Genomic DNA, 23748 nt, shown 5'->3' on the forward strand with positions numbered 1-23748 from the left:
CAACATCATTATCATCGTCGTCGTCGTCGTCGTCAACATCGTCACTGTCACCATCATCATCACAACCATTATCATCATTGCCATCTCAATCACTTTCATCGTCGTCATCATCACCGTCGCCATCATAACAGATCAGAATAGGAATCTTTGTTTCGACCGGACGAGGAATCTGATGATCTACGAAGCTCTTGTTTTCACTGATGTCCAAGTAGGAGCGGGTCGGCGAATTACAGCAGCAAACAATACAAAAATCAGAGAAAATGGTTGTAAAGTCACTAAACATAAATAATTAATGCATGCCCTCATTGTATAAGACTGATTTATCAAGTTTGGGCGAGGCAGCAGCAACAACAACAACAACATTCCCAGACCACACCACAACAACTCCACGCGGCAGCAGTCCCTCAATAGAATGGCACATGAACATTGAACTCTCGACACACAGTGGCGGACCCTCTTGAATCAGGGTCCGAATACAACAGCCGGCATCACGACCGGTATAATGATCATTATTATCATCACCTGTGACCAAATCGCACGGAATGCGCCCAAGTTCATCGGATCTCGGAGCCTCAGCAAGGCCTGGAGCGACATCTGCCGTAATGCACTCTTGCTCCCACGTCTTTGCGAACCCACACGTACCAGCGTAGTAGTGAAGTAAGGTCAAACAATCCCCACCACCTAGCACTGCGTGAGGCCCGCCATTCCAGCAGCAATGGATTAATGCAAGGGCTGTACGCTTTCTCCAACCCCACCATCGTGCGGCTTTTACACACACACACGTACAACGTGTACTTTTACTCAGAATACGATCAACGGAGCAACTAGTGAGCAAGTGTCCACGTTTATTCGTTTCCCCAGAAAAAAAATCTCCCCGAAGCTCTCGAACGAATATCAGGACTTAACATCGGACTGTAAAACGTGGCCGTTCCACCATACGACATCAACAAACATCCTGACCGTCGTCGCAACGGCGGCGACGTGCTGTGCAGCACCGCAGTTTCACACCTCCCTGCCCAATGCCAGGTAGGGCCCTCTTACGTTGCGTCACGCGGCAACGCCGCTCCTGTGCTCACCCGGGAGGTCGTGGTTCATCGGCGGTGCCTGAGCCATCGCGGGCGGCGCAGGGACGGGGGGGTGGGGGGATAGGGGGGGGTAGGGGGGGGTGAGGGGGAGTCGCGGTCGCCCTGGGCCGGAGCCTCGCGTTCGTCCACGGCGGAGGAGCGTCAGTCACCTCGTCGCTCGCTCACAGCCAAACGGGAGACCTGGGGGCGGGGACGTGAGACACGGTGAATTATGCGAAGCCGGTCTTAAGTTTGTTGTCCTTCCCACGCACAGCTCCAATTAGCACGGTTGGCTACGTATGGTGCGAAAGAAGTTCAACATAGACATATAGCCAGAACGGAACGTTGTCCACCCTCTACTTGAAATATATACAGCATTAAATGTTTGACATGTAGGCTTTCGCGACCAATATCACTGCACTTGATCTCATCAGATCTCAGCAGCTAAGCAGGGTTGCGCATGGGAGAGCATGGGGACACAACACATCACGAGGACGGATAATGCCCGACGGACGAGTCTGTAGATGGAATGGCAGTCACAGGTGTCCAAGAAGACAACTGCCATTTCTATGGGTGGTTAAACACCTCGTGCACACACACACACATATACACACTACTATATACACATGCACACCAACAGCGGAGATGTTTACCACATTCGTTAATAGATCAGCAGACGTTTGTTCAGTTAGGTTCGTGTGAATAATATCGTGGAGATGTCACGAGTGGCAGTCAGCTTCGATCCTAGCCGTAGACAACACGAGAGCCACTGTCCACCTTCGTTGAAAACATCGTCGGCATCAAATGCGAGTTAAACAAAAAAAATACAAATTTTGCCGAGGTGCGCCGCCCCGCAAAGCACGCGTTTACCTGTGGTGGAGACACACCTGGAAAACACGCAGGTGCCATGGGACGGCCGGCGAACTAAAACTGCCCCGGGGGTTGAGCGACACGACCCCCCAGCGTGGCATGCATCACGCGGCCCGTACAGATTGGCAGGGATTATTATTATTCGCATCCGCGAGCGAGAGAGGGAGGGGGGGGGGCGGCGCAAGCCCTGCACGCAGCCCTAACACAACACACTTCACTTTTGTGGTGAAGCTTCAGAGTAAACGCAACTGTAGCGCAGGTAACAAACAGCGACGCTCCGTTGAGCAGCCCGACACGACGCCCCTTCACTTTCTCCGTTGTCCACGCGTCGTCACCGGCGCACGGCCAAACACCGCGCGGACAAACTCGAAAACGCGAGGGCGGCATAACGCGGCGGACATTTCTACGCAGCAGGGCGCGTGGGAAAGTGCGTCGGCTCCGATTGGTGCATGGATTGTAAAAGGTCACTTAAAGCAATCTTATATTATTACGTCGCTTATTTTTTTACAACCCAAGAGAGCCTCACTCTAGACTTTTTCAAGAAGGTCCCCCCCAAGTTTCGGCAGCAGGGGAGCGATATTGCTGCGCGTAATCCCAATTGAGGCAATGGGCCGTGGAGATTTTAGACTTTGGGAAGTCTGGCCAACATTGTATGCTATGGGAGGGAGTCCAATAACCAACGCATAAAACAGGGGGAGTACAGGCACGAGCACAACCACTGCGCCACCACCCTGCCTGCCACCCCAAATCAGTTGCGCGACATCTGCGTCCGCAGCTCATCTTACAGGACGGGAAGATGCGCCGCCTCGAGAGCGTTTTCCGACGGGCACTTGATCTCACAGCTTGACGCCAATAGGGCGACGGAGCTAAAGGGCTATGATGTACCCAGGAGATCTCACCTCCTCACGTGCATAGTGGGTATCCTCCGGGTACCCTCCAGGTAACCCCCCCCCCACCCCCCAGCGTCTTAAGACTCGGCGAGGCTTTCCCACGAAAATAATTGCCATCATTACTGCCAAACAATCGGGCGTTCATATTTTGTTTGCATTTTTACGAATCATAAATTCTCGCCGCCGCTGTCAGTGCTGAGACAAACCCTGAACTGTGTCAAGCCCACAAATGCCGACGGCGTGCAGCGACAAGTCGGCAGGAATGCTCCCCCCCGTGCCAGCGGGAGGCCGGTCCACAAACAGCGGCGCTGGCGAGGGCAGCTCGCATATTGGGGGGTGGGGGCGGGGGGGGGGCTCGCGGGTGTCGAGCCGCCAAAGCGCAAGCAACAGGGCACCGAAGTCACCAAAGCGCAACGCGTTCGCCGATAACACGGTCCACGCTTGCAGCAGAGGCTTTTGGCTGACCATCGAACAACGAATGTGGTCATTGCATCGCCGCGCACTTGCAGATGCGCTCCGGCGGCCGTCTGGAACACTCTTCCTTCCGATTGACAAACTCATTTCTTGACAACTGCTTTTCATGTTTAGTTTGTTGATCTTCGCCCAGCACCTCCGATTAGCATGGTTAGCTACGTACGATGCGAACATACATTGTCGCACGTTATGGGCCGAAGCCCTTCTTAATTCCAACTAGATGGACACACCAGAACTTTGAGTGAATTATAATAATAGACTGCAATATGCATCACCATGGGGCTCTGATAAAAAAAAATTATATTTCTAAATGAATAGATACATATATGTGGATAGTCACCCATTCGTAGATAGTTAGCAGCAACAGGCCAATTGTTAAAACGTCAAAAAGATCTACTTTAACTCGATTTTTGAGTAAAATTGGGAAAAGAAGAAAAAAGAGGGGACAATTCCTCATCGGCCCTGCTATGAAGAAGGGCTGTTGCCCGAAATGTCACCGAACTATATATTCATTATCCTAGTCTTAGGGGCAGTGTTATTATATTCATTATCTTAAGTCTTAGGGGCAGTGTTATTGATAAATGTGTCGAGTTACAGTACATCTGAGCAATGAAAGAAAGAAGAAAGAGTTGCTTCAGAGCACAAAGAGAGAGAGGAGGTTTGTGCAGGGGAGCTTAACGTACGGCAGTAAACCAATTTGCTGCATGCCAGACCACAATAACGTGGTACAAATGGGTCTCAGCTCCACCTGGCCCCAGCCTACAAGGCAGGCCAAAGCGGCATTCGAGCGGGCTCAATTGAACCTGACATTTTGGCTCCCTCGCCGCATTCAAATCGGGATCTGTGTTCGATGCATCACGTTACTCTTCAGATTTCATTTTATGTTCCACTAATTAGAACGATCGTGCCATTTCGTTTCACCGTTAAAGCACCGTGGACTCTCGCGACTTTCTCAGAAGGGCACGAGGGGGGGGGGGGGGCATTGGGATGTCTGGCCAATTCCACTCGTGGGTTTTTGGCAAATGGCAGGAACCTGGAGAAGCCAGGCAACAGGCCACTCGCAGCAGGGGGTGACGCTCGATAGTGCCATACGCTGGCCACAACGCAACCCCACGCTCGCAACAGCCGGCACGTCATCGTGGTGGTCACCCCATCCGATCTCTAACCAGGCTCAACCCCGCTCAGCTTTCAAGATATGTTGAGACTGGGCACAATCTCGGGGGTTTTCCTGTCCGTAGGCATAATTAAACGGAGCTCGGTCGTGCCACGTCGTACGGCAGCAGAGATCAGTACCCCTGATCCACATTGACACGAGGAAGACTTTTAAATCACGAGGGCACTTGCCCAATTAGAAGTAAAGTATGTCTACACAGCAGACATCGCAATTCCGGGTCACAATTTAAAATTAAAAAACATTACTTGCGGTGATTTTATTAGCCTGTGGTAGCCGCAGGGGTTACCTCACCCCATTACACACGAAATATTAAAATCAATAAACATTGCTTATTACATGCATAATTCGATCCGTGTATCGCGAGCATGAGAATTGATGTTAGACAATTCATGTACGCATCAATACACCCCGTCCACTAAAACAATACAAGAGAAAGAAAGGTGGCAGTTTTGTCCCGACTAGAATTTTGGCCGTTGCCACCCCCCCCCCCCCCCCCAATGTGTGCAGATACTACCGACTCAATTGTATGTAGGGCATGTAGGTATATATGCCTACAAAATACATTTCTTTTTTTGGGGAGGAGGTTTGACAATTTAAAAAACCTGTTGGATCAACTTTTTCATTCAAGCCTTCTGAAATGCTCTCATAATTTATTTGCTGGACAAACGGAAAAAAACGGAACGCCAGGCTTTTATAATATAAATGATTGTGTAGTACGGACTCAATCAGAGAAGTCATGCAAAAAAATAAAATTCCCCCAGCGAATATTTCCCCCCACCCCCCACCAGCCGGAAGACTAAATAAAAATGTACGGGGCTATGGCTTCATTCCACCACGAAGATTCTCATTCGAACGGCGATTAGCGGTGCGTAATTACACGCGGGTGGCGGTGGGGTGCGCACACCACAGCCGCGCGCGCAAACCTCGCCGCTGCCTTGGGGTGGAACGTGATTAACGAGCCTCCAAGCCACCGCGTGCGTACGCGTTCTGGAACCAGAGCTTAATTGGGGCGGGACGCGGCGGTGTCACTCGCACTTCACAGCAAGAACGCCTGGGTTCGATTCCCGACTCGGGCCACCTTTCTGTGTGCAGCTTGTATGTTCGTCCCCCCATTCCGCGCGGAATTCCTCCGGGTTCTTCGGTTTCCTCCGACAGCTATGAAGCAAAACGTAAGAAGATGTAACTGGCATTGGCCAAAACATCCCAAACGCTGATAAATCAATTGCAAGGAACTCAACTGGGATTATACATAGTAGCATTGCCCCCTTACTGCAATAAGAGTCCAGAAATGGCTTACATAGGCTGACATTAAATAGACATAAAAGACCCATAGACTAACAGAGACCGATGCAATTATATACATTTGTATAGACAGTCACTGCCTTAACAAAGATACCCTTAGGATTACATAGAGACCCAGAGACTTATATAGATTTACAGACTCATATACTTGCATAGAGACCCAATGAGAGATATATATGATCATTATTTTTGTCCAATATGAGCCAATTGAGACCTGGAACCTCTGATTAAATAGAGAACTGTGTTTATACAAAACCTACTGGCCCATTGGAGTTTATATTTAAGCCGAGCCGAGTTAAATGGCTCAACGCAGGGGGGGGGGGGCAAGGGGGTGGAGGAGAAATGGGCAGTTGCTTGGTGACTTCGTTTCAACCCTGGGCACAGGGGCCAGGCCACATCACTGGGTCCAAACCGGGTTGAGGCTGCCCTGCCGGACACCCGGGGCTCATTCTCTGCGAGATCGACCTATGAACTCTCTCCCCAGTTACCCTACCGCACCACCCTTCCACCTCCATCCAAATAATCACCAGGCCCTTCCCTCTCCTCCCTTGCCTGCTGCTTGCTCCTTCAATATCTTCATACACACTCAACATTACTCAGCGAGGATTATACAAAGCGGCAATCATTGGCCGCTACTGGCAGCCTCATGCCCCCGGTCACTCTTGCAAATGAGCACTATCCTGGTCCCTAATATCTTCACCTAGTTAATACAATAATCATATTGAGCACGACAGAATATTCAGCATTAGCTTGGTTCGAAATGGCTTTTGCACAGTGTGCCGCTCCACTGCTCAATCTGCCTTCCGTGACTTTGAGTTTTTTTATTTGTTTTTATTTTGCTACTTTTATATTCACCATGCACTGATGATGTTGATATTGTTGTGTGGTGCAACACCTCGGATTGTATTCGACATTCTGAGGAGGAAGAGAGGTACAACAAGAGATGCTGAACTACGGATCGAAAAACTCTGTAAAATAAATGAAATTGATAAAAAAAAAACACACAAATTAAAACGCTGGAGCAAGAAAGCAGCAAATAGGTGGTTGATGATGATGATGAAACCGTAACTCATGATGGAGATAAAATTTCATTTTTCTATATTATGCTTTTAAATTTAAATTACTATCTGACGCTGCTGTGCGTGAAAGAGACCACAACTTCTATCAGCCGGCCGACAATCCAAGTTGTGTGACGCACGAGGGGAGTTCCGCCGCAGGACTCGCTCACCAGGAAAGTTCCCCAGCCGACCGCCGTTGGATACAATCTCCGCCGAGGTCGTCGCGGTTGTGCCGCGGCAGGCTTCTCCGATGTGCTTTTGCGGATTGCGGCACGGCGCGTCGTGCGAAACGTCGGACACCGTGCCGAACAACACGCGGCGCAACCCGGACACACGCGGAGAGAGCCGTTCGTTGCATTTATTGCGCAACTGTATAAGCAAACGCGCTGTGGGCGCACGGGCGATCGTCAGCGCCGCGTGGTTTTGTCCAAAGCCACCGAGGCCCTCTGCACTAGAGAAAATAAAACCTCAAAAGGAGAGTTCATTGCCACTTCACGCTTGATTGGATTATAAAACCACGACTCCACGGAGATGCACCCCACTGCCCTCTCTCTCCACAGGCTCCCGTCACTCTTCCCCCCCCCCCGCCCCCACGCCTCTGTCGCATCGCTGGCTACGTACGGTGTGAAAGAAGCTCAACGAACGTACGTTCATCCGTCGTTCAGAACCTAGCCCTCGTCGCGAAATTAAACGTCGCGCCAGGTCGTATTCGCGGGGTTCACAAACGAGCGGCGGGCAGGGTACACGGGGCGGCAGCACCTTTGCCCAACTAAATAGTTGCTCAGAGGCAGATCGAGAAACTTCCCAGAAGGGAGGGTGGCGGGGGTTGGGGATGCGCAGCAGTCCTGAACGTTCAAACTTTTTTTAAACAGGGCCCTATGTTCAACACTACAAACAAAAACATTCAATGTATTTCCGCTGGTGAAAAAAAAATCGATAAAAAAAACAATATTTGGGGGTCCATACTCTTTGGTTCTTTCGGTAAAGTCACGTAGGTAGAAAATCCCTGCAGTCACGAAAACTTCAAATCTAGAATATTTGGGGGTCTCAAGTGGTATGCAATCACCCCCATCGTACCCCCATCGTACCCCCACTCCAATCCGCCACTGTTAGTGCCCCATTCGGTGCCGGGGAGAGGGTTTCTTTTCTCCCCGGCACAGCCTTTTTGCCGGGAGAACCGACGACGACGACGACGATGCAATCCTCGGGGGAGGGCCGAGCTTCAAAGGCCGATCGCCCCGGCTCCCCGAGGGGGGGTGACCTCTTGACCCCGGCTCTTGTGCAGCCCCACCTGCCGTAGGGGGGGGGGTAATGCCAAGCCCCCCCCCACACACTACTGTGACGCCTGCTGCTGTATATTTGGAGTTTGCGTGTCTCTCTCTCTCTCCCCGTGGTCGCGTGGCTTTTTTCTCCAGGCTCTCCGATTTTTCCCTACGCATTTAAAATCAACGTGCATTTAGAATATTTGGCCCCTGCTATGAATTTCCACGTGATGATGAAAAGCCACTTCGTTGGGCTATCATTTGTGGCCAGGTCATTTCTGAAAAAGAGCTACATAGCCCAGTGGGCCTTACCTGTTAAAATAAAATAAAAAACTGTTTAATAGTTTAAATCGAATATGGGGGTCAAGGGCAGCCTATTGCAAGGTTTGAACACGAGGAGTCAACTGCTTCGGTCATGATGAACAAAATAATAATAACAGGTTTTACCCTTTCTGTCAATATATCACGAGGTGTTAAGATGTTCAAACACCAAAGAGAGACCTTTTGCAAGGCATCAAAAGTCTGAATTAACCACACCTACTTGTGGAAAAATATGCAAACAAACATCATTTTGTATACTGGCAAAAAGGTCCTAAAGATATAACGGCTTCAGTCAATCGACAGTTGTGTTTTTGACGCCACGGTGATTTTTTTTAACGCTGCGCTCTCCGGCTCATCGATGTGTTTGCGGGCGGTCGTACCGCACGCTGTTCAGGATGACGTCCCGTGATTTTGTTCCCAAGTGCGCAGAGTCAAATATAGGGGACATCGTGCCAAACAACCTGAAAACACACACACACACCGGAGGGGCCCTGCTACTACAGCCTTGGCAGCACGGTCCTGTTACCGCGACTCTTGTCCGATTCACCGAAAGGAATGACGACAATGATGATGATGATGAATAGCATTAAAATCCCCGCTATCTTCGCCTTGTTTCAAAACACGCACCGTTGCTCACTTCTTTCTGGCGTTTGCTCAAAAGTCAATTGCTTTGTGACTCACAGGTGGCCAAGTAGGCGGTGGTCACCGCGGTCGTCGCCTATAAACGTTTATATTTCAACTCTCCGGAGGTCAGTCCACACCCTCGCAACAAAAAAAACCCACACAAACTTTGCAAACTCCATCCGTAGACTCAGCCATCGCCACCATCCCCTTCTCGCGGCTCGTGCCTGCTCGCTGACGTTTTGTTCTCCAACCCGAGCGCTCCCCTTTTGGTCCCTCGGTCACAATTCTTCCAAGCGTGAACCCTCTTACCACGCGCGCGAGTCTTTGCGACGTTCTCAGTTGTTTTTGTTCCATTTCGTAATTAACGATGACGTATCCAAAACTGGAATGTGGGTAATAACAACGTACAGTGGACGCGTACGGAGAAGACAACATCGCGTCGCCGTTGAATGTTTTCAAGTCCAGAATGCCGACGGGCAGGGTCTACGGGGCCTGAGTTTTATTTATTTTAGATGATGTTTTGACGATGAAGCGGCCTCTGTTGATTCATTTGTAAGTAATGGAGGTTGCCGTGTGTTGTTGGCGTGCCGATGTGGCCCTACAGGCGATGGGGGCCGGGTTTGTGACCCCGTGCGTCTCGAGCGATCGCTCTGCTCAACAATGAGGCTGCGGCAACGTGGAACGGGAAGTATCGACCCCTGGGTAAATCACAAGGTCAGGTCGCGACCCCGTGCATACTTAACACGCTAATAAGGCGGTGCCTGTCAATCAGGCCTGCCTGCCAATCAGCAGGTGGGGGCGGGAGGGTTGGGGGGGGGCATATTTGGGGTGTTGTAGGGTGGAGGTGGCAGAATGGGAAATGTTGATGGCAAGCCACAGTAATGGTTGTTATTTTGGAAGAAAGCGATGATCATGTTGTTATTTTACATGTTTTTTTTAGCTGGGTGGGAGGCCTATGGATGGAATGAGAAGTGACCCGGTGGAGAGAAGAGAAAGAGGGGGGGGGATCAGGGGGCATTGAGAGGTCACCGAGAAAGCCAGGCCAGAGGGCCCTCTGTGCCTGCCCGGCCAGAAAATCTTCAATTAAAGCCGGCAGCTAATTAAATTCCTCACATACCAGAACTGCGCTGTGCGGAGGGGGCAGGAGGGGGGTTTTCCAAACATGATTTATCCATAACCACTCAAATGCCACTTGATACCTTTTTTTTAGCTGGACTAATCAGCAGCAGGCTATGACACAATAATTGCCCGGAAAAGTCATCCGACGACGATGATGACTTGCAGTGATACGCGATGCAGAAAATTGACCGTACCAAATTTTCTTTTTTTAAACAAACGTTTGTCATTTTGCACACTGCCCACCTTGACCAACCAGCGCATGACCAGTGTGGAGATGCCTTTGAGTTGTACAACCCGCACACTCACGGCGGAGAGCGGAGAGCTATTGAGCGCAACTGGAAGACACCTATGGCATGGGGAAGTATGGTCAAATACCCCACGGGATGTGCACAGCGTGAGGAAGGCCTCCGTCCTGACGTGGACTGACAAAGAGGGGTGCATGCATACCGTCACCCTGCTTGTGAGAACGCCTTCAACATCAACACCAAGCGATCGACAGTTGCAGACAGAAACAAAATACTTTTCCATAATACAGGTTTTCTTGGGTTAGATCGCGTAAATATGTGTCGTGAGAACCTGCCACCACCTGACACAGCCAACTAGTAAGGTTTGTCACGTAAACAGAACATGGCAATTCGTTACCAGTACAGCACACCGGTGTGTAGGAGGGCAAAGCCACAACATTTATAATCCGAGTATGATGTTTCGCCAGTAATTACAGCTTCATCAGGCGACAGCGAGATTCATCAGGCGACAGCCAAAATACTTTTCACTTATCACAAGTGCATTCCTGCTCAATTTAATGCAGTGCTGTGCCCATCTCCTGTTTACGGCCACTAAGCCAGTGGTGGAAATTCCACATTCCTATGGCAGGGGTGGGTCTCCTTCCATAGGACAACACCTTCCCACGAAGTGGTACTCATCTTCACTGACCCCAGCTGCGAGCCAGGAACCCTGCTGCCGAATCACCGGGGCCGCATTTGAACTTAATCAGCAAACAGAAAATGACGTCAAACGCTGCTTCAGCAAGGTCTATTTAACGCGCAGGTCTTACTTGGCGACAAACACCGCTCTTTCATTCCGACCAAAAGGCCTCCAAGAAATCTAATAATAGGCGATAAGAAAGATTAAGTACAGTTACCACGCTTGGAAATAAACCATTCCTAAACAGCCCCTCTATGTATATATAGGATGATCCATTAATAGACAACCACTCATGTAATGTACGGAAATTGTACAGCAAACACGACGTCAATCGTTCAGCACTCTGCCCTGTGCGACGTGGCGCTATCGCTTTCACAGAGTTCAATCGCCTCTTGAGAAGACAGGGGGAGGAGGGGCATCACAAGGACAGGGGGGGGGTGTCCACTTAGATGATGAAGACTAAAATAAAAAGGTGATCGTGCATTGGCGGTGGTGCAGAAGCGCGGACAAAAACGGAACACGTTGGTCAATAACGCTGCCCCCTAAAAATAAAACAGAATTGTATTGTGGGTGACTTTATTGCGGAAAGGGCCTTATTTGTATCAGTTTGCAACGGCACATTCTCAGAGCACTGATACGACTCCTTTGCTGTGAAGAATGGCCATTGACAGAAATATCAAATATTTGATGTTTTCCTTTCAGGGTGGTCGTTAATGACGAACATGCTTAGTTTTGTTGTTGTCATAAGCAAGAGATGTGATCCTGCTTGCCGGATAACAAAAAAAAAATTGGCTCTGGCCGTTGCCCCAAGGCTGGAAGTTATTTTAGCCGCTTTGCCCGATAAGATATTTCATCTCGACTGATGGCAGAGAGCGGTCCCAACATAGACTTGTTTACGGCGCCATCGCGTAGGCGGTCGGTCGGCCCCGGCGACACCCGAGAACGCTCGGAAGATGCTCGATTACCGGGCGCCGTTCCCTCCGCACGCCTTTTTAAGACGCGGAGGTGCGAGGGAGGACCTTTGTGGACGATGCAGTTAGCGCGATGACCAGAAATACATTTACACGCGTGTGTGTGCGTGTGCCAATGCTGTTAATCACGCACTGCTCCAGTTATATCCATGCTGGGCACGAGCACAACTATGTGTACACTGCATAGTGAATGACTGGGTCGAGGGACTTTGTTTAAACGAGGTGAGAATCCATTGAGAATTCACCTCTCTCTTGTTCAATGTCCTGGGTCAACAAGTGACAGCTAATACTAAAATTATACTGAACTACTCTTTGGTTCTTTCGGTAAAGTCACGTAGAAAGAAAAATAAATTAAATAATAGCATACGACGTTTAGATTGCAACACAAGCAATCATCGTCAGGTACAAATGAAAGAGAAAACAAACCTCGTAAACTTAGAAATATAATGCAATACAACACAGAGAGTCGGCTAACATAACAGTCAACACCCTACCTGGTTGATTACGTTCTTCCAAAGATTGCTAAATTTGAGAGAGAGACAAAACACAGACACGGAGACACATAGACAGACACATAAGCAGAGAGAGATAACACAGAGAGAGACACACACATTGGCACACCATACTGAACTATTTTTCTTTTACCAGGTGAGGCCCACTATGCTATATAGCTCTTTTTCAGAAGCGACCTGGCCACAAATGATAGCTCAACAACGTGGCTTATCACGTGGAAATGTATAGCAGCCAAATACTCTGAAACGCATATTTCTAAAATGTGGAGGGAAAAACTGGAGGACCTGGAGAAAAATCCACACGACCGCGGGGAGAACATCCAAACTCCAAATATGCATGCGTCAGGGTCAGGATTGAACCCACGACCTCCTGTGGATAGATAAAGGGCTGTGCCTACACACCGCACGGGCCGTTACACGAAAAACGTTAACCATACAAGTTGAAGCACATCAGGACAACGAATGTCATTACTCATAACAACGCTTTCGTAAAAACAGAATACGCAAGTCACATTTTCCAATGAGGGAGAAACATCGTTCGGAGGAAACTGCCCTCAAACTTGGCAAGCAAAGTATCCGGTTTGTCGCCAAAGTATTCTTTGGAGATGCTTACATGCTGTGAAGCGGGGTAAGTCCACTATTGCACAGCGTAGAGGCACAGCAAACGGATACGCGGGGGTTTATAGGCGGGACTGTGTTTGTTGGTCCCGAGAAGTGCAAATGTACCTTGGCGCGCAAACACGCAAGAGTTATTCAAGATTGTTTGTTTGATCTATGAACTGTTTAAGAGTTACTAGAATATATGATAATAAGTCAACATTATAAAAGCTGGCACTAGAGGCAGGCGAAGGGGCACGCGGTTCGAGTGACTTAAGATATTATCTTGAGTAATCATCATCGTCATCTGCGTGCCCCAACACACAGAAGGTCTCGAGAAGGAACACAGCCAAGTGCTGCGTGTCCATCCACCGTGAGCAATGAACTACGAAGCGTTCACAAAATACCACAACGCTGGAAATGAACCACACTGAAGAAGAGCGCTCACACAGGCCCGCCCGCTCTCTTCGTATATTTTTAGTGCGCAACTTTGGCGACCGGTAGCCTCTCAACAATTAAGTTCTGGCACCACGCCGGTGAGTAATCAACACTCGCAAGATGTGACACCGCCGCCGGGGGGTTATCATAGCCTACGGCGAAGACCGCCTCAATCCATTCCATCGGCACAAACAAACAAAACTCCCAATCACTCTTCCTACGCTTGGTTTTTTTAGTCATTGCCGCCACTAACCAATGGCAATCCGTGTCAGCCTTTCAGCATTCGTCTGCGCGACATCAAACCTGCGGAATCGTAAGTTAAACTTCTGCCGGATTTCATTCAGCCGTTAAAATTTAATGAAAAAGCGCCAACTAAATGTAACGCTTCCTCACCCGTCCATCGCTTGTGGCGAGGATTACGTTCTCGCCGGCACGCAACCTGGGAGAGCTTCCCCGTCGCGTTGCAGAGCAAGGGCGACGGAGCGCCCGCCTGCCTGACCGCCCGCCTGCCTGCCTGCCCGCCCGCCTGCCTGCCCGCCCGCCCGCCTGCCTGCCCGCCCGCCTGCCCGCCCGCCCACCTGCCTGCCTGCCCGCCCGCCTGCCTGCCCGCCCGCCTGCCTGCGCGGCAAAGAAGGAGGACGCGCGCCTCGAGGGGGGCGCGGGCGAGGCACCGTCGAGGGACCGTCGAGGGACCGTCCGCGAGTGTAGGCGGTCCCCGGGGCAGGATCGCCAGCGCGGAGGGTGAATGGCACGCGCGAGACGCGAGGCGCGCGCGTGGGGAAGAGGAGAGGGAGGTTGAGGGTGGCTCAGTGCCCCCCCCCCTCCACAAGGGAGCAAGGTGGGTGATAAGGGTTGGTGGGGGTGCGGTGGGGGGAGCTTGGGGACGTTTGGCCGAGTCTCCTCCACGGCTCCACCCGAGCCTGGGACAATGGGTCCTCAAGACGATGGTGAAAACGGTGTGTGCGGCCATTCTTTCTGAGAATTGGGTTTTTTTTTTACTTTTAATCCTCTCCGCTCGCGAACGTCTCACACACGCACACACACACACGCTCATCTCTGTGATGGGCACAAAAAAAACCAAGTCTCTCCGTTTAGTCTCCTCCTAAAGTATTTTTTAATTACACCCTGTGTTTGAAGAACTTCCACCAAAAACAAATCCTCCCCTCCCGCACACACAGCTCCGGTGTTTAAAAAAAAAATACCAACTAAGTACATGACTTCCTGCGATTGGGGGTAAGTTTACTCTGCGTGCTTGGTTTCAGTCGGAGGGGTCAGCGACCCCACGGGAGCGATGCGTTCGATGGGGGGGGGGCACACTACGGAGGCAAACGACGCGAGGAACGGGCCGTGGTGGCACGAGATGCACGCAGGCAGCACGCACACCGCGGCGGATGCTCAACAGATACAGACTTTTATAGCCCCAGGTGTGGCCAATCAATCTGTCAGTCGGTGGCAAAATGCCCACGACGTGTGCTGAAGCCACGGAATGAATGAGCCCTTTATAAAAGCAGGCGAGTGTGCGGCGAGACGGGGAGTCTCTCTCTCCCTCGTCAACGAGACCCGCGGCGACATATGCAGAAATTTGCAGATCGTTCAGAATCCGAATATTTGTAAATACTGGAGGAATCCGATGAGCTATTAAGCTCTTTTTTTCACAAATGTCCGGTAGATTTGTGTGGTCGTTAAAATGTGTTTGGTCACGGTCGTGTGAGGGGGCGCTTCTGCATGGGAAGCGTCTCATTGCAACTCACAAGAACAAGTCAAAGAATAAAGGTGCAGCCCTGAAATTTCATTCTCGTGCCACTGCCGGTGGATAGGTCTCTCTATCCACCAGCAGTTCCACGAGAGCCTCCCAACGAGAAGGGATTTTGGCCTACTCTTCCACGCCGGCCAGACCCGAGCGACCGTCACTGACATGTGACTTTGCCCACGAGAGCAGAGAATTTAAAATCCAGACTCTTTATTGCGCTCAGGAAACATTTCACGCGTTACAATCACCCAGAGGCAATGGAGTCACTGAGCTGTACTTGGTTTCAGGCATCACACACGTGCCTGATGACACCAGTGGCTGCTGCCGCTACAGCGACGGCTCCCACTGTATTGACTGTAGGGAAACCCCGAGTGAGTTTAAATACCACCACTCACATTTAAACAAAGATAGCAGAAAACAGACGATCCACTCAGCATCTCACAATATCTCAAGTGCTTCAGGGACCTCCAGGCATTAAACGGATGCCTAGGCCTGGTCACGAAATTTTTTTTTTCTCCGATTGCAATAGAATACACGCAATCACCCGGGGCCCTGCAAACTCAAAGGACGATCTCCAAAAAAGTGAGTTTTCCATGCCACCTCTTGCCTCGACTGAGAAAAATGACCGTCGATTACGAAAGCATCCCGAGTGATGGGGTTAGGTCAAACGTCAAAGAATGCAGCTTGACGAGCGAAGCGGACCCTCATTCCTCCTGTCATCAAAAGCCACGCCAAAGTGCGCGTCTTGCAGCGAAACGATTTCAAAATATTGCGACCCGTTAGCCTATTTCCTAGAAAGACCTGCGCCGAAACCTAATCCGATTACCCTCTCGCTGGGGACGCATGGGGGGCCACGAGGGGGGGGGGTGGACAAGTACCCATCTGTGCAGTCTTCTCTCATCGCAGCGGACTTGCTCGTCTCCACGGGTCAATTAATATCGCCCGCAGTGGTTGAACCGAGAGGCAACGTTACGGGGACCTGTACATAGCCGCCAGGTCCACCGCGCTTATCTCATTAGCGCCGCGAGACTAGATCCACTCGGGTGCAAGAGCGAGACGGTTCGAGGCACTGCGGAGGTTTCATGCATCCAGCAGCAATAATAATAATTGAAATGTACAATGCGCATTCCATGCTAGGATCCCAATTCGCAACGCATGAAAAGTGGGAAACAAAAACAGAACCAGGGGCAAACCGACCAAACGAAAGAGGGAAGGCCGTTTTAAAGAGATGGGGTTTCATCAAAGCAGTGAACAGAGCATGGTGATGATGAAGATGTGACCGTAAAGTTTGAACACTCGGCTCATAATCAGCTGGAATCTTCCACCCTCGTCTCTCTACTCTCCCCCCCCCCCTCTCTTTATTATGTTACTTTTTGTTTTCGGCTCCGGTACGTGCGGCCGTTCGTCATGTCCGCGGTTTGTGTCGTCACTTTTTAGGCCCACGTCACCCACGCAAATGAGGCCCGCGGTCTCAAAAAGAGGTTTCTCTCTCGCCTGCTGAAGTAAATATCGAGGGCGTATCCCGGTCCACGATCGATTCAGCCCATCACGCACAATAAATATAAGAACATTTATAAGACAAGAATATGTAATAATATTTATTTAAGAATATTTCTTGTGTAATCAGTTATTTTCTGCAATTGTATATCATTGGAAAATTTGGAAAACACACCAATGTTCGCAAATGCGTGTTGCCTCCTAACACGTATTTTTTTTACTTTCGTTACGCAATCTCGATTTTCTCCGTTCCGCTTTGGGAAGTAGTTTTTTTTTATAACTTATGAATGTTTTTAGTTTTTTTTATTACGCCTCTTTTTGTGCGAGCTCGGTTTGACCGCGTAAACTTCCTGCGAGTCAAATTTTTTACCAAAACATGAACTCATACCATGCAAAAAAAAACATACGTGTTCATATTAAAAAGAGGCCCTGTCATACGCGTATCTTGGCAGTGGCGCTTTGAAGGAGGATGGCTGAGAATGAGTAATGGTGACTGCGAGACCTAAGCAAACTAAGTAAAAGCTTAGGGCCCCCACGTGGCTTAAGAGGCACCGAATACCTGAGCAAAAATATGCGTGAACCAAATGTCACCAAATAACGTCAAACTCTCACGAATCTCTCTCGTCCCTAACTTGTCAGCAGCTCCCCAACTCTCGTTTGACCACAGCTCTGTCTCTTGTGCAAACACCCCTCTCATTTCACTCGCTTATACATCGAAAAGGGGTCGCGGTGGTGGTGGTGGAGCTCCCAGAATAATTTAGCTTCAGGCCCCAACAGTGGACCAGCACTGCCACTGGGGAAGCAGAAGTGCAGTGAGGGGACGGTTGGTGTGAGTGGGGGTCCTTCTTCCGAGCCCGTCCTACCCAATAATCCCTGGGATATCCCCCTGTTTTGTACACAAAAGAAGGCAAAACTGCGCACAAGGACGCCCTCAATAACAACAAAAAAACCCCGCACTTAATGAAGGCAGCACCCAGGCCAGCAGCCGCACAGAGAGTGACGAGCGAGAGAGACGGGACGAGCGAGACGAGCGAGCGACGCATTCACGCTGCTGTTTCCGTGAGCCTGCCGCGCCCAATTCTGCGCGTCATCCCCGTCAGGACGGCACCACTCTGCCGCCACTGAGGCTCGCTCGGAAGATGTCCCCCCCCCCCACAGACAGAGAGAGACACACCGACCCATTGGTACATTTGCGAAGGATTTTCTTTGTGGGGGGGGGGTGGTTGCCGAGCCTAACATCGCTAATTACATAAAGCATTACATCACCTTCGTGTGTAACCCTCCATCAGCACTGACGCGTGTGACTTACAGTGAGGGGGGGGGCAACACACACCAAAAAACCACGCACGTTTTACATTTGAAAGTGGTGAAACAATGCTCGCGAATACAAATTATGCAAAATGCACCACGCCACGTACCAGGCACACAAAGACAAAGATACCCCCACCCACCCCCCCGTATAGCCTTAACAGACTGTTGGGGCAAGTGCTGTTAGCGAGTAGCACCTATGAAGGCCAGCACGGCACAGGAGGGGTTGTGGGTGACCAGGACCACGACCGGCCGCCTTTGTCTCCCCCAGTGGCGATGTTTACCTTGGGGAGGCCCAGGACATGTTCAGATACTCGCCACTGGTGTTGGCCGTGAACGGGAATCGAACTCAGGTGGCCGGGTTCGTAGCGCGGCGCGCTAATCACTCCACTACCGACAGTGGTCTAACATCGACTGCTGGATGAGGGCCCCCCCACCCCTCATGCAAGTCGTGAGTGGCAAAAATGACCATACTTCACCATACCGGTCGGTGCAAGTTTGGTAAAGGCGGGGAGCAAAGCAACGGAAATGTACAGATACATGACAATGAAGGCTTTTACTGCGCTGCCCTCTGACGAGTGCATGAATATAAAACGTGCGTCCTCGGAGTGATCTAGTTGGCATCACGGCCGATTTTCCTCCCCCCGCCCTCCCCCCCTGTTAAAAGTCAAGACGAACCATTTTCATTCTCTCCTCTGCCATTCGTGAGTTACTTTGGAGAAATTCTCTCAACAATGTTTTCTATCCAATCGTCCCTCTGCCTCTACTCATATAGCCTCACCTCTTCGGCTCTTACCCTGGTTGCATAAACTAGAGACGTTTTGGGCTATTTTGTCTTTCGCAGCAAATGTTACGATTCGTCGTTGATTTTATTAAATAATTTGTCCGAATGTACCGTTAATGTTTATATGCTTGCCCCCCATGAACAGCGTCTTGATGTGCTCCTCGTAAGCAGGCGACATGACGTCGATCCCCGCTATAATCATTACCATCAGTAATACAATGGACGTTTGCACGTGTCGAATCATCAAATCTCGCTCACTCCGTAACTGCCGTTTGCTTTTCACACACCGCCCCAGAGCGCACATTCCGGCACGGATGGCTCGCGCTGAATGCGTCAAAGTTGACCATCATCATCAGGTGTCATCACCTGGAGTTCATTAAGTTAATGGTGCCTCGCCCCACCCCCCCAACCAAACTCCTCCCCCGGAGAGAGATCTGACGTGGAGTTTGTTGGCACCTCGCTATGATTGCAGCCAGCCGAGCGCGAGGAGCAGCTCGGCAAACAGCGCCGAGTTTAACACGACCGTGCGCCGGGCGTGAAACAGCCACCACCACCACCGTTCCCTTCTGCACCACGCGAGCGGACGACCCAATGAGCGGGGAGGGAATGATAGCCATTGACGAAGACAATCTCAGATATAACGTCTCTCTTTTGGCTCGGGTGTCGTGTTCACTCACTCCCCCGTACGGGTTTTTTTTGCACAACATTCCCAAAAAAGTACTTTTATTCAGTGGCGACTGACCGTAATTCAGTTATTCTAAATTTCAAAAGTGCACATTCCCCTCCCCCCCCATTGAAAAAAAAGAGCCATGGGGAAAGTCATTGTTGGAGAAAGAAGGGAGAGATTTTAGGCCACAGCAGGAAACAATGGTGGGTTTGACTTTTTTTGTCAGCGAGGACAAACTTACCATTAACTGGAAGGCGATTGATTTAGCGCAACGCAAACATTGGGAAGAATCAGGCTTTGTCTTCAACATCCCACCAATTCCACCCGCCCCACCTCCAACCTCGGCCCGAGCCTCTCTCAGCCATTCCCCGGACGAGTGCATCCTGGCGGCATCTGCCGGAGATTATTAAATCTGAAGCGTTTAGCGCGAGCGGAATGTCGCAGCGCCATCAATGATCTTCGAGGATGCGGCAAAGGGGGGAAAGAGACGGGAGGGAGAGAGAGAGAGAGAAAGAGCTGTCACGGCGTCTCCGGGGCACGTTCGTGAGAAAAGCAGCTGCTAATTAAACATGCGGACGAACGGGCGAGCATGGGAGCGAACCCCGTCGCCCAGACAGCCTTTGTTAGATGCTCGGTGACTGATCAGCAGCATTGCCAGATCAGGGGTGGGGGGGTGGGGGGCGAGAGAGAAAAACAACTTCGAGGACAGTAGACAAAAAACAACTAACGCATTCCAGATTTTCAAAACAGACTTAAAATAAATTGTATCGGATGAATTATCATTCCAGCCGACATGGCAACGTTAAAAGTGACCCGTTTCTACAATCAGTTTTCGTTTGAATGGGGGGGGGGGAGGTAAAGAAGTTTGCAGAGCAATTAAAATCCCTGCTGTAAACTCCTTACCTCTACGTCCCTCCACCCCCCCCCCAGCATTAAAATAGAAACTGTTGTCGTCTGATGAGGCCGGTTGTAATTTCCGGTGACAAGATCGCACGCGAATTGTAAATGTTGTGGGTTTACTCTCCAACACACCGGTGTGCTGAACTGGTCACTAATTGGCACGTGTTGTTTACACGTCGGCTGGTGGCGGGATTCACGACATTCATATTTACGCGATCTAACCCAACAAAAACCTTCACGATAGAAAACAGAAACTCATTCATCTGCCGGTGAAACCGTGGCTCGTGCAACAACACCGGGACGACGTCGCTGTGCCGAAGATCGACACGGCCCGAGCAAACCGCAAAAACACAACGCGCCACTGCCAGACCCGCCAATGCCCTTTCAGAAAGGGATGTTTGTATGTACGGCGTCTGCTTGGAACAAGAACCTGTAATTTAGTCCAAGTGTCATCTTAATGTACTGCCTATTCCCCCCGCCGCCGCAGTGGCATGTGAATGGTGTGACCACACGCATGCCCTGTGCCAAGACCGCAGTGCAAACAGAAGTGCAACTCAGAACGTTTCAACACACAAATAATGCGGAGCCAACGCAAACAAGCAAAGTCGACAGCCCCGCCGTCGATGCTGCGGTGGAGATGTTAACTCCCTCGCCTGGTATGCAGGAAGTCGTGGGTTCGAACCCGCCCCCCGACACCTGCTGTATATTTGAATTTTGCATGTTCTCCCCGTGGTCGAGTGGATTATTCTCCCTCCACATTTAGAAACATGCGTTCAAGAGTTTTTGGCTGCCATAAATGCCCACGTGATAAGCCACTTTGTTGAGCTATCATTTGTGGCCAGGTCACTTTTAAAAAAAGAGCTACGTAGCTCAGTGGGGCCTTACCTGGTAAAATAAAAAAGGAGTACAATAGAAGCAGAAATTGGCAGCAGCTTTGCAACAAGCTTGCATTTCATTCTTCGTAGGTTCACTTATTTCACGGATGACGCATTCATCGCTCGTGCATCAGAAGACGCTGGCAGTTAGTAAAAAAAAAAGCATTTCATTAAAGCTGACAATTCATCGGACGCTTTTTCAGTCGGCAAAATTACCACCATTAAATTGGTTTGTGAAATCACTCGATTAAATATTTATTCCAGCACGAGTCGGCCTTGGCCTGGCTCTACGATGAAAAACCAACGATCGCCGCATCAACATCATTTTGCTTTTACGCTCAGCTCACCCGCATCGCCCTCCTGCACATTTCACAACGCTTTCCAGCTCACGTTGAAAGCATTAGTGCGTCGGCTCTGTCCATCCGTAAGCGGGGTGGGGGCACAATAACTCTCTTGGCATTTTTTTTTGGGGGGGGGGGGCCTTTGGGCCTCTGCTCAGCGGTATTCAAAATAAAGGGGGGGAAAGAAAAGCGCGTGATGCTTTCCTGGAGGGTGGTGGCAATAGGGTGGGAGGTGCTGGGTTGTATTGGTTGCATCTCAGGAGTGGACCGACAATTTACACTACCAGCTCCGAGCCCCCCACCCCCCTCGTGTGGAGGGGAGGTTGCGTGCGGAGCGGCAGGGCGAGAGAACACGGCACCTGAGCGAAATGTGTCGGCGCATTCCTGCGCGCACGTGACGACGACAGGTGAACTTGTACAGTGCAAGTCTGGGCAGGTGGCCCCTCCCCTGCCCCCCACCCAACCGCTCGCTCTGACCTCTTCACCGTCTCAAAGCCTCCTCCACCATCTCAACCATCCACCGTCTCAACCCCTCCATCATCCCAACCGTTCGACCCCACCACGCCACCCCGGCCGCCCCCTCACCTCCACTCTGCAATATGTGGGAGACACGCAGTTCAGTTGCGAGTCTCCACGTATACGTTACACATTCTACGCATATTGTAGTCAGTGAGCCTGTTTGGCTTTCCAGACAAATATTATTGTCAGCAGGACTTGTGTGAGAAGGAAAACTCTAAAACAGTTTCCAACTTGTTGGGTCTCATCAGTAGAGTCAGGATTGTTAAACATATGCTGCTAGATTAGCAGATGTTATTGGCAAGACAATGGTTTCTACTTTTTACAGGATATTTTTTACCCAGAGTGCATTTGTTTAACAAGTCTGACTCTGCTTATGAGACCCTGAATGTCTAAACCGGTCCAGAGTTTTTACTGGAGACACACAACTGAGTTCTGTTAACATGTGCTTTTCAGCCTACAATAACCTTAACACTTTTGCAAATTAGATGTTCCATGCCCCACGGTGGCAAGATGTTAACTACCTCGGCTGGCATACAGAAGGTCGTGGTTTCGATCCAGACCCTGACGCCTGCTGTATATTTGGAGGTTGCATGTTCTATCTGTAGTCGCGTGGATTTTTCTTCGGGTCCTCCGGCTTTCCCCTTCACATTTGGAAACATGCTTTTCTAGTATTTGGCTGCTATAAATTTCCACATGATAAAAGCCACTTCGTTGAGCTATCATTTGTGGCCAGGTCACTTTTGAAAAAGAGCTATACACAGCCCAACAGCGCACCCCACGATCCCCTTCAAATCGGATTCTTTTTTCTAAGGGTGTTCAAATAGGTTGTTCAAATATTTTTTCTTAGCTCCCAAGAGCTAGAATTTAGCCAAAATCAAGTGGGGGGGGGGGGAAACTAAATTTTACGGAATGGTATTCTTGCACGGTCATTTGTCACTGGGCTGAGTAGGCCGTCGACACGCTACTCCGGAGAACTCGTAACGAGGAGCCGATGAAAACCCAAATTTCGAACCCGGGATTTCAGGCAGTTACCGTCTCAGCTCTCCGACCTCTGAACCACCTGGCCACCTCCAAGTCAGTTTATATTTCCTCGTGGTCTTCCTGCAGCAATGCTTGTGCGAGTGCCCCCATTTACCAGGGATTACCGAATTGTTGGATGCGTTACTTCTGCAAAAAAAAAACCCCACGACTGTCTTGATTTGAGACTACCTGGAAAAAGGTAAAACTGTTCGCGGCAACAAGACCTACCGCTAAACACAAGAGACAGCTCACGGCTCAGTTGGGAGAGCAGAGAGTCTAGTGATGGTGATTGGGGTCGACAGAAGGTCACAACAGCCAATCATTGCTGTTTAACGGGAGTCCGTAAAATGAACACCACCTGGTGAGTGTCAACAATGATTGTCAGAGACCAGGTCCTGCCATTGTATTTATTTGAATTTCCGCCGAGGTAGTGGCATGGACGGCAGAGAAATGTGGAATTCCCCCCCATTGGCTCAGGACTACCAGC

General features: G+C 50.2%; 1 protein-coding gene across 1 annotated transcript in view; it reads right to left on the minus strand.

The window, feature by feature from the left end:
• Positions 1–23748, minus strand: part of LOC144726731 (KN motif and ankyrin repeat domains 1-like) — a 77788-nt gene that overhangs the window by 16084 nt on the left and 37956 nt on the right. The window contains exon 2 of the mRNA XM_078605576.1: positions 1077–1265. Within this exon, the coding sequence (XP_078461702.1) occupies positions 1077–1113 (37 nt within the window). The 5' untranslated portion in view covers positions 1114–1265. The remainder of the gene's footprint in view (positions 1–1076; positions 1266–23748) is intronic.

Source organism: Lampetra planeri, chromosome 24 (assembly GCF_965212315.1).
Source record: "Lampetra planeri chromosome 24, kcLamPlan1.2.h2, whole genome shotgun sequence".
Taxonomy (NCBI): Eukaryota; Metazoa; Chordata; class Hyperoartia; order Petromyzontiformes; family Petromyzontidae; genus Lampetra; species Lampetra planeri.